This window comes from Carlito syrichta, unplaced genomic scaffold (genome assembly GCF_000164805.1).
Source record: "Carlito syrichta isolate Samal-C Ts95f unplaced genomic scaffold, Tarsius_syrichta-2.0.1 Scaffold153201, whole genome shotgun sequence".
Taxonomy (NCBI): Eukaryota; Metazoa; Chordata; class Mammalia; order Primates; family Tarsiidae; genus Carlito; species Carlito syrichta.
In genome coordinates, this window is record NW_007097297.1 from 127,301 (window position 1) to 138,788 (window position 11,488).

The window sequence follows — 11,488 nt, forward strand, 5'->3', positions numbered from 1 at the left end:
CCCCCCCCCCCCAAGGAAAGCTTCCCTACCCCTCCAGGACCGTGTTCTTGGCGTCCGGCACTGGGGATTTCAGTTGCTCGCAGCATTGCCAGATGGCTGCTGGGGGGTGGGGGGAGGAGAGGGAAATGTGCTTTGTGAGTAGGCGATTCTGTATAATTCCAAGAGGGGAGCTCCTCATCACCAAGCCTGAAACCCCTATCGGGGACATGGGACCCTCTCGTTCTGTGGTCTGTGGCAGGTGGTCCCACCCCCTGCCACCCCCACACCCAGGGGATTGTGCTCAGCCTGGGGGCAGAAGAGGCAGGGTGGCGAGGGAGAAGCCAACCAGCTGCAGGAGTCATGGGGGCCTCTGAGCAATGACAGGGCAGAGACCAGGCTGGGGATGCTCTGGGCTGGAAATGACAGTCTCTCCTCCATCCTGTGACCCCCCCACCAACTCCAAGGACTGTGCTGTGCTGGGCAGAGCTGGCTGCCCCCAGCACCCTCCCTTCTGCCTACACCCCTCTGCCAAAGGGGATTCTTCCCTGAATCGCTCTCCCACTGTCTACACCTCCTTTTCTGCAATGGGGCACACCCTCCTCTGTATCTCCACACACCTCAACACCAAGAACTCAGCCATTCTGACAGAATAAATGAAAAGGAGCTGCTGGCCCCGAAAACCCAGGTCTCCCTCATCAGACCCACATGATCTTTCTTGATCATGCACGGGGAGGGGGAAGCCTCCCAGCCTCCCTCTGGGCAGGACTGCTCTCGTGTGGGGCTGGAGAAGCAGAAGCCCAACAGTCTGGGACTGCAGGCACTGGGTGTGTCCTGCCGTGCAGGGCTGACGTGCATTCTCCCAGAGGCCTCTGGGAGCCCAAACGCCTCCAAGACCCAAGGAACTGACTCACCCTGGGGGACACTTCAGTCAGTCTGAGAGACCATTGACCAGGGGTCCTTATGGTTGCCCCTCCCACCAGCTACAATCGGTGAGAGCTGCCCACTGCCTCAGGGACATGGCGGGGCCCAGGAGAGGGTGCTGGAGATCCAGGGAAGGTTGAGCACCTGAGTCAGTCTGGGAAGCAAGAGCTGACCAAGAGCTCCAAAGGGCTGAGGGAGAGGGGTGGAGCGGGGAAGTGCCAAGAAATCCCCCTCCTTTCCAGTGAAATCCACCCACACGGCTACCAACAGGAAGAGAGAAGAAATTCTAGGGAGAGGCTTGGCAGGGGCAATTTCACTGAGCCAAGCAGGAGGAACACAGCCCTGGCTGGCCCCAGCTAATCTACTCCCCACCCTCACCCCAGCAATTCCCCAGCTCTGGCCACCTGGGGGGTTCACAAAGGCAGCAATGGGGAGGAAGCGGTTAGGGAATGAGAGGATGGGGGGGGGAACACAGAGACCCTGCCCTTGGGGAGACCAGAAGGCAGCAATACAGAATACACACACCTGCACAGGATCTCACTTGGAATTATGGCAGGAAGAGAGGTCATGATGGGAGGGGGGGACCAGCTGGGAACATCCAGGGTCTAGGGACCCACCTGCCTGTGCAGACCAGGATAGTCTCAACTCCTTCCTGTGGCCGCCCACCCGGTTGGTTTCTCTCCAGCCACACAGATCTCCCTGCCACTCCCTACTGTCACCCTGGCCATCTTTGTCACGCTGCAGTCTTCTCCCCCCCCCCCCCCCGTCAACCTGGATGCCTTCTGCTTCCTCACAATCCCACTCAGATACCCCTTCCTGTGGCGTGGCCCCTGATTCATCTCTCCAGGGGAGGCCGGGCCCCTTTTGTCCTCCCCCACCCTGGCCCACGTCAGCCTGCACGCCCCTGGCTGGTTCGCCTGTTCCCGCGGCGGGGCAAAGCCTTGCTCCTGTCTAGACTCCTGGCCTCCAGCACAGCCTCACACACTGAACTTGACTCATTCCACCTCTGCAGAGCGAGTGACAATGAAGAGGGAATGATTCTGGGCCTGCTGTGGAAACTTCCCCATGCCCACCCCAGACCTTGACCTTTAAGAGAACAGTGTCTGAATGTGTGTCTGGTGGAGGGAGGGGTGGATCTTCAGAACTGGGTGTTAATTAGGTCAGAGGAATAGGAACAGAAGGATGGCAGCAGCACAAAACCTCAGGCTGGTGACACCCCCGGACAGGCACACAGGGTAGGCGTCTCCTCGGGGGTCCTGCGCACTTGTGTGAACTAGTGGCTGTGCACAGGGTTCCCCGGAGAAAAGCCAGGGCAGGAGTCTGCTGAGCAGTTACCATGGCTTTGGGGCAGAGCCACTGTGAAATGTTCGAGGGGTTGCTGGGCAGCGCCCGTGTGCATAACCATGGCAACCATAGCAACCGTGTGCATAACCGGGGCAGGGTGGGGGGAACTAGGGCAGAAAGAAGGTAGGTGTGGGGAGCCACAACAGAGCAGGAATTCACAGGCAGCTCAGGGGCCAGGGCAAGCCTCAGAGGTCAGGCCGCAGACACTACTGGAGTACTAATTCCCTACCCAGCACTTCCAGCTGTCCCCCAAGCTCCAGAATTGACTGGTCCCAGTCACACTCTTTCCCTTTACCATTGAAATAACCTCAGAACCCCCTTTCATTAGAAAATCCTCCCAATCAAATGCAGTAACAGATGTGAATGCCCTTGCAACTCTGTTTCTTGGTTTTTTGTTTGTTTGCTTGTTTTTTTGAGTTGGAGTCTCACTGTCACCCAGGCTGGAGGGCAGTGATATGCTCCCGGCCACCGCAGCCTCAGCCTGCTGGGCTCAGGCGATCCTTCCGCCTCAGCCTTCCAAGTAGCCGGAACTACAGGCATGTGCTATCAGGCCCAGCTAATTTTTTGATTTATTGTAGAGATAAGGTCTCACCAAGTTGCCTATGCTAGTCTCGAACCTGCAGCTCAGGCAATCCTCTCACCTCAGCCTCCCAAAGCGCTCGGATTATAGGCGTGAGCCACCGTGCCCGGCTGCCCTTGCAACTCTTAAAGTAACAACATGCCAGACACGGTAGCTCACACCTGTACTCCCAGCACTTTGGGAGGCTGAGGCTAGAGGACTGCTTGAGCTTAGGAGTTCTCAAGACCAGCTGGGCAACATAGTGAGACGTATCTCTACAAAAAATAAAAAAAATAAGCTGCGGCGCTCACCTATAGTTGCAGCTACTCAGGAGGCTGAGGTGGAAGGATTGCTTGAACCCAGGAGGTCAAGACTGCGGTGAGCCTTGATTGGGCCACTGCACTCCAGCCTGGGTGACAGAGTGAGATTCCAACTCAAAATAAATAACTAAATAACAGGAATATTAAACCTTCTCCTCCCCAGTCTCCTCCTCAGTTCTTGGAATAATGGCATAATATACTCCCCTGGCTTCTCCCTGCCATACCCCCAGACCTGCTCCTAGGCTCCCCACCTCTGGGGATGCGCTGCTCTTGTGTAGTCCATGCATTTAATCCCAGGCAGGGCTCATGAAGGTGTCCCTGCTCCCAGCCTTTGTCCCTCTGGCTGGTCTCCCAGGGCAGCCTCTCCTAGACCAAAGAACATTCACTACAAGCCTTCTGGCAGGTCAGAAGAGGGAAGGCCAAAGCAACAATGCTCTTCCCTGTACCCCCATCACCCAACAGCTCAGCACTGCAGCATGACCTATTTCTGTGGTCTCTGGACAAGGAGCCACGAAGCAAATATGGGCCCTTAGGAAATGCCCCTGCCCCAAAGCCATTGTAACTGCTCAGCAGTGTATTCCCTGAATCTAAAATAAAGATGAAGGGCCGGGCTCAGTGGTTCAAGCCTGTAATTCCAGCATTTTGTGAGGCTGAGGTGAGAGCATTGCCTGAGCTCAGGGGTTCGAGACCAGCCTGGGCAACTTGGTGAGACCTCATCTCTACCACAAATAAAAATTAAGCCAGGCGTGATATAGCGCACGGCTTTAGTTCCAGATACTCAGAAGGCTGAGGCAGAAGGATCACCTGAGTCCAGCAGGTAGAGGCTGCAGTGGCTGTGAGCGTGCCACTGCACTCCAGCCTGGGCAACAGAGTGAGACTCCAACTAAAAATAAAAAAATAAAGATGAAAAAAAGAGCTCCAGCCCCATGTGTGTACCCTGTATCACCCTGTTAGGAGACAAATTTTCAACTCCACCATCTCATCTGGCCCCACAATCGCCCCACGGAGGCAGCAGGGATGAAACCACTGAGTCTCCCTTTGCAGATGAGGACACCGAGCCCCAGAAGGTGAGCAACCTTGTACAAGGTCCCAGGAATCTGACTCTGAACTTGACGGCCGGTCCGGAGCTGCTGCTGCTGCTGCTGCTGCTGCTGCTGCCTGTGTTCTAACTGTCCCAAGGCTCCCCTAGCAAGATGCAAGCCCAGCCCCAACCTCTGCTGGCCTCTGATTACACTGACCCCTATTTCTGCCCAGCCCTGTTTCTTCTCTCTAATCCTGGACACCAACAGGGCTCCGGTCTAAGAGAGGGAAAGGAGCTAGATCGAGGAACACTCTCTACACAGCATCTCATAATTCTCACAACAGCCTATTTCACAGATGAGAAGACTGAATGAGTCCCAGGGAGCTGCCCAATGCATACAGACGGGAGGCTGGACCTCAGATTAAACCCAGATATTCTGACTTTGCCCTTGACTCCTCCCCGGCCTCCAGATGCCTCTGAGAAAGTGTCCAGTAGCCTCGTCCATGCCATCAGAGACCCTGGGTTGGCTCCACTCATGACAGAACCAAAGCAAAGCACAGACCAGGTTGCTTCTCTGCAAAGAATATGCTTCTTGGGTCCAAAGCCTCGCTCAGCCCAGCCCCATTCTCCGAGACAGCCTATCCATTGGCCAAGGAATGAGCCCCATGGACTGCTGCTGACACCCCTCAAAAAATCACCCCGGAAATAAGTTTCCCGGTGGCATCTGTGCCCAGCGGCTGGCCCCTCCCTGGAGGGTACTGTTGTGTTCCTCTTATACTGTTGCCCCCCACTGGCAGACATAATTACCACCAGGTCTCGAGCTGCCAGTCACAGAGCCAATAAACAACATGCTCCGTGACGCGTCCCATCCACCCAGCGACCCAGACAGGGCCCATGTGCGCTCCCATGCTCCTGCCGCGCCGGACTCCTGTGGCAGAAATCACAGAGGTTCTCCATCCACTACCAATCCAGGGGCTCTGAGCTGGCAGCGCTATTAGACCCTCTAACATAGCAGCCTCTAGCAGAGCAGGGCCTTGTGTTGGAGCAAACCAGGTGCCAAAAGCTGGAACAATCTGTGCTCATCTGCTGAGTCCCTAATGGAATCAAGCCCAGGAAGCACTTTTTTTTTTTAAACGGAATGGTATCCTCAATCCAATTTATCTTCCAACCAGATCTGAACCTAAATGTTTTCAAAAATGACTAAGTCAGAACCAAGTATTTATCAGGACAAAAATGAGTACATACTGAACAACTGAAATGTTCCAGGCACCTTCGTGTTTATTTTCTTACTTAATCTGCCCAAACTCCTGCAAAAGCAGTCTTATAAGCTTCAGTGTACAGATGAGAAAACTGAGGCTCGGGAGGGTAAGAATCTCGCCCAGGCCATGCAGGTTGTAAATGGCAAAAATCAAGTCTCAAATCACTAGATGCCCAGCACCGGGCATGACACAAAGTTAGTTTGTTAACCTGCAGGGCCCCATTCCCAGAGAACTATCCATCCACCCACCCTCACTCAACACTAGGCCTCTGTATCCTTTCCATTTCCAAGCACCTATACCTGCAGCAACTTCTTCCCCAACTGAATGAAACAGGGACCCAACAGTTCCGTTTGCTTGAGCATATAATTTTATGCCCCAGTGTTAGAAATAGCAAAGATCCCTGTATCTCCTGGTTCCCCTACTGTTTCGAAAAATCAGGCTGGTCTGATTCACAAATCTTTCAAAAACAAAAATTCTGCAGATTGGGCTAAGTCCTTCTGATTTGGGGACCACAACTTCCCCCATATCCCTGGTCACACACCGTACTAGGTGGGAGGACATTTGGGACAGGGACGATGAGCAAACTATTCATCATTGTATCTAGTGCTATAAGCATGGTCTGGTGTGTTGTAGCTGCTTAAACAAGATTAGATGGGTGGATGGTGGGCGGGTGGATGGATGGTTGGGCGGGTGGATGGATTTTTAAATGCCTTTTTGGCCCCAATGACTCAAAACTGGGTCCAAAACATAAATCAAATCCAGCCAGTTATAGCTCATGTCCCTTGCATTCCTGGGAGAGCACAAGTTAGGCTTCTGTTCACCTCTTGAAAGACAAGGACTCCCTCATTCCTTCCGATCACACAGAATCAGCTTGTAACACAAACCGTATCCAAGGCACGAGCCCCACACCAGGCAGCTACTCCTCTGAGGTCCAAACCACAAGACAGGGAAGACTGCAACCCTGTTTCCTGCAGCAGCTGCTCTGGACGTCCCGGAGTGGGAGCGGGGATGGGTTGGCTCTGCGGGGAGCGCTTTCACTGCAGCATAATGGATTCTGCAGGTATCCGGAGAACCAAGGAGCAGCCAAGGCCACCAGCTACTGCTCTGGCGGTTTCTCCCCAAGCCCATCATCTGCAGCCCAGCCCCGCCACATCAAAGGGAAATGAGAAAACCCCTGCAGGAACACGGAGGCCAGGCTGAGTACATGGAGCCTTGGGGTTCAGCCGGGGGTCAGGGCAGGAGCCTGGAAGGCTGGCCCAGTGCAGCCCACGCCCTAGTTCTCTCACTGATCAAGAATGTGATGCAAAGGCAGATGAGAAAGCGACCCAGCCACAGAGGCCAGATCCGCAGCCAGGTGGAAAGGCCTCTGCAGAGGAGGTGTTAAAGCTGCGTCCATCACCAACGCTCTCCCCCAAATCCCTCAGGTTTCTAAGTGTCTGACAAGCTGGGTGTGAGCAAGGGGAAACAAATCAGCCAGTCCCCCTGCTCCCCAGAGGTGCCTCCTCCCAGCCTCAGTGCAGAGTCTGGGCAGTGCCTTTCTCTGGTTTGCTGCTGGGCATCTCCCAGGATGCTGCATGGTTGATTTCCTGCCAGTTTCCTGTAAGGCCCCCGGTATGCCACAGAGACTCTCTCAGGACGACGCCTGGCCAGTCAACCTAGACTGCCCCAGCCCCCACTCCTCAATCTCCTGGACAGACCCCCAGTATGCCACAGAAAATCTCCCAGGATGATACCTGGCCGGCCGACCTGGACCTAGTCTGGACCTTACTTTGGCCACCTGCAAGATGAGATCATTTATAATTAGACAAAACTACAGGAAACTGTTGTTTTTGTAGGTCATAAACAATTTAAAAATGGGCAATTTCATAGGGCTCTCCACGATGTTCACCTGAGCAGCTTAGAACCTTGCAGAGGCCTAAGAAATGGTCCCCCCCCTTTTTTTTGGTCCTGTCACCATCTGTGAACAGCACTGCAACCTCAGCATACAAAGGTGACAATAATGACCCTTGTTTTCCAAGACTGGTGATTCAGTGAAGTCTCAACTGAGGGCAGTTGAGGGCAGAGGTCGTGAGATAGGGGAGAGGTGGGAGTATTAGTCTGCATCTGGGGTTCCATAATTCGAAACTGGGGTTCTAGTCTGTGGTCAGAGCGAGCGCCCATTTTCTGTGAAAAGCACACTATTCTCTTACGAAAATCAGATCTGACACTTGGTCCCTCTATCTCCACATCTGGCTAACCAGTGAGACATTCTCTCCCCTGAGCAACTACTTACCCCCCTCACAAGCACACATTTCAGGGCAAAACCCTGGCCAGGTGGCACTACTCTTCCAAATATCCATACCCTACCCAGGAACTCCCGGATCCAACATGGACCATGCCCGGCTGAGGAAAGATACAATCTCTCCGCCCGCAGTCCGGCGTGCCTCCTCCTGTCTACTTGCCGAGATCCCAGACAGAGCCAAAGGCAACCCGGCAGTCAGAGCTCCCTCAACAAGCCCTGGCATCGCATGGTCACAACAGCAAAAGGAACATCTGTTTTTGGCTGTTCAGGGATCCGGTTCATGGGGTCTTGGTCTCTTTTTTTTTCCTTGAGTAGGAGTCCCATTCTGGCACCCAGGCTGGAATGCAGAGGCAGGCTCACAGTCACCGCAGCCTCGACCTGCTAGGCTCAGGTGATCTTTCCATCTCAGTTTTCCAAGTAGCTGGAATCACAGGTGCGCGCCACCATGCCTGTCTAATTTTTTTTGGTTTATTGTAGAGACGTAGTACCGTCAACTTGCCCAGGCTGGTCTCGAACCCCTGGACTCAGGCAGTCCTCTTACCTCTGCCTTCCAAGGTGCTGGGATTACAGGTGTGTACCACTGTGTCTGACTGGTCTTCATCTCATAACCTTCACGCCTATACACTGCTCTCATATGCACTGTTTTAAAAGACCTGTTTCTCAGGCTGGTGGTTTCTAGCTCGCCAGCTCTGACGGGCCCCTCAGACAGAAGACTTGGACCTGGTCACATGGACAGTACCTCCATACTTAGCTTCTGCTATTCCTGCTCTGCTCTTCCTGCATGCCCTCAGGTAAGTCCAGTCCAGTCCACCCTTCATCTTACACCTCCTGGACCACCCAACCACACTATGCTCTCCTTCGCCGAGTCTCCAAAGCACCTCAGCCCTGGGAAAACACTGTCTGGGACCATGGCCACCGTGCATGTACATGTGCGCATGCGAGCGCATGTAGGCGCGTGTGTTTGTCTTGTCCCCCCTCCCGCCCAGGGCACAGGCAGTGGGTTTTGTGAAAAAGTCTATACAGCATTTCACATGTGCTTTGTCCAGCATGCCTTGTGTCTGCATGTCACGGGTGGATACCCTGAATACTGTAGCTGTTAATTGATGTGTTGGTCCCTTTCCTCATGAGAGTATAAGCTCCACGAGGGCAGGGACTTTTCTGTGCTTTGTTTGCTGTAGCACCTCTGGAACAAGGCCTGGCACAAAGTAGATGCTCAATAAGTAGTTGTTGCATGAACGAATGAATGCTCTACCTCTGCGAGCTACTGCCATCTTACAGGGGAGGAGACAGGCTGGGAGAGAATCACTGATTCTCTCCCAGCCCTCAGTTAAGGAGCAGCAGAGTTGGAACCCGGATCCAGGTTTTCTGCCTGCAAAGTGCACACTCCTTCCACTCCCTGACTACCACTCTCTTGCATCTCTCACGGCATCCAACGCAGAGCTGCTCAGTGCACACTACTGACTTCTTGATAATCATCTTTTTAATCCCAAAAGTGGTAGGTGGGGCCCAGTGCACTCCATCACTCCGTTTCCTCATGTGGGTACAGAACACAGACCTCCAAACGCAGTCAAACCTAAACCTGATGAGATAGACTCTTCTCCATATAGGAAGCCGGGCCAAGAAGCTCCTGCTTTAGGGGAGTCCCTGGGCGGGAAAACCTTGGCCAAGGCATGGTGGCCTGTAGTCTAGCCCCAAGCCCTACCCCACGGGGCCAGAGTGCCAGAGGCCCCGGAGGAATGCCCTGGAGCTTACCATGGACTCGCTGATGAGGAGGAGCAGGAGGGCTTCCTCGATGTTGTCCTTGGGGCAGTAGAGGCTGAAAGACACAAATGGCAGACCTGGCTCAAGGCACCACCAGTACACCATGCCGGCTTTTCTGCCCCGGCTCCATGCAGCCCTGAAAGGTGACCCTCTCCTGCATAATTCACGGGCACCGGATACCACCGGCAGCTCCTTAACATGCCCCAGAGTGAAGGATCTGAAAGACAGCAGCGGGCGGTGGTGGGCAGTAGGGGTGGCTGGGCCAGAATTCCCATGGGAGCTCTTGGCGAAGACGCACACTTTCCAGCACACAGCACTGCATGAGGCTGGGCAGAGGCGCGGGGAAGAGACCACAGACCCCTCCTTCTATTATTGACACAAACAAGAGAGAGGCGGATCAGACAGGACTATTAGGAAGACAGGCGGCCTTCAGATGATTGGGGTGTCCTCTGGGTGCCGTACAGAATTCTTCTGCAGCCTGCACCCCAGGCCTGCCTTTTCTCATCTATCTGGCTCCTGCTGAGACAGGGTAGCCTGCCTGGCGTGGAGACTGGAGGAGGGTGCTGGGCAGAGGAGCCATCAGTAGGGACAGACCCTGCCCTAGGCGTGAGTTCCGAGTGATCAGCAGGGTGTGTAGAACTTACTTGTCTCCTTCATAGAGGTGCGGCTTCCGCAGGGCCTGCGTGGCGAAGGAATTCTCCTCCTTGCCCATGAACTCGGGCAGGGGGTGGGACAGGGGGCTCCAGTAGCACTCTTCACTTAGCGAGTGCAGCAAAACCCCCGCAAGGTGCTTGGCCGCCATCTGGCAGAGAGAGAGAGAGACACTCAGACCCAAGCACAGGTAACAGCTGTCCTCTAGGGGGACCAGGACACCCCCTCTGCTCACCACCCGGCCAAATCTGCTGGCCTTCCAATATGCTGCCCCTCCGGAGATCCCCAACTTTACTCCCAAGGAGTCCCCTCGCCTCTCTCAGTCCCTGAAGCACTGAGTCCCACTAGACTTGGATGGCTCCCCCATATTTTCTCTGCTCTCCTGAACAGAGGAGCGATTCCTCCCTCTCGTGAGCCCGTGGAGCCCAGTCCTGCTCTGAGCATTCAGTAGGCGCTTGCGGTGTTCAGAAAGAGCATTCTGAAGCCACAAGGGCAGGCGGCTCTCTGGATCAGACACCTTTCTGATATCTGATTGAGAATCTAGCGTGAAAAGCAGCTGTGGCTGTGATTTTGGATGAACCAAGGCCTATGAGGGCAGGGCAGTATTGGGGCAGGAAAGAATCTGCATGCTGCCAGGGGATATCTGCTGCGCTGTGATGAGAAGGGTGCAGAGGGCACTTCCCAGGCTTAGTGGGAAAGAACCCCGAGGTGGATTACCAATGTTTGCCGTGAGCAGGGGACAGGCGGCAGGGGCAGGCACGAGACCGACTGCCATCCCTGGTTCAGGGGCGGCCTGCCAGGATTTCTAACATCTCCTGCTGAAATTGACCCATGAATAAGTCGGCCACAGTCACTGCCCCACGTTACCACTTTGAAGTTCTGAGTTGCTTTGGTCTCCACAGTCCGCAGGACCTCCCGGAGCTCCCTCATGCCCTTCACGACGTTCCTAGGGGGGAAATGGCAGAAGCAGAGTCATCACCAGCCTCACTCCCACAAAGACCCCAAAAGGAGCTGCCTGCTGCAGTTGAACTTGAATGCAGCCAGTAACTGGCGTGAAAAGTCAGAGTTGTAACATCAGGACCCTAGAGGCCCAGGACATCTACAGTCAGGCAGAGGGAAGGATCCTTTCTCTCCCACGGCCTCCTACCACTTGGGCTTCCAGTTCACTACCTGCTGTAGGCCATCAGTATTATTAATTATGTAACACTTTTCTTTATATCTTCTTTTTTCTTGAGGAGGTGTCTTACCTTTAACAAAAGTACTTGAAATCATTTGGTGTGCTGGTTATTATTATCTTTTTTTTTTTTGAGTTAGAGTCTCACTCTGTTGCCTAGGCTGGAGTGCAGTGGCACACTCACAGCCACCGCAGCCTTGACCTGCTGGGCTCAGGCA

General features: G+C 54.2%; 1 protein-coding gene across 2 annotated transcripts in view; it reads right to left on the reverse strand.

Annotated features, from left to right (window-relative positions):
- TTC7A (tetratricopeptide repeat domain 7A) overlaps window positions 1–11,488 on the reverse strand; it is a 123,662-nt gene that overhangs the window by 67,971 nt on the left and 44,203 nt on the right. The window contains exons 5-7 of one of the 2 annotated variants that reach the window (XM_021708860.1): window positions 10,964–11,042; window positions 10,090–10,247; window positions 9,437–9,500 (exon numbers count right to left, since the gene is read on the reverse strand). In XM_021708860.1, coding sequence (XP_021564535.1) covers window positions 9,437–9,500; window positions 10,090–10,247; window positions 10,964–11,042 — 301 coding nt within the window. The remainder of the gene's footprint in view (window positions 1–9,436; window positions 9,501–10,089; window positions 10,248–10,963; window positions 11,043–11,488) is intronic. The other variant, XM_008050585.2, reaches the window with a different exon arrangement.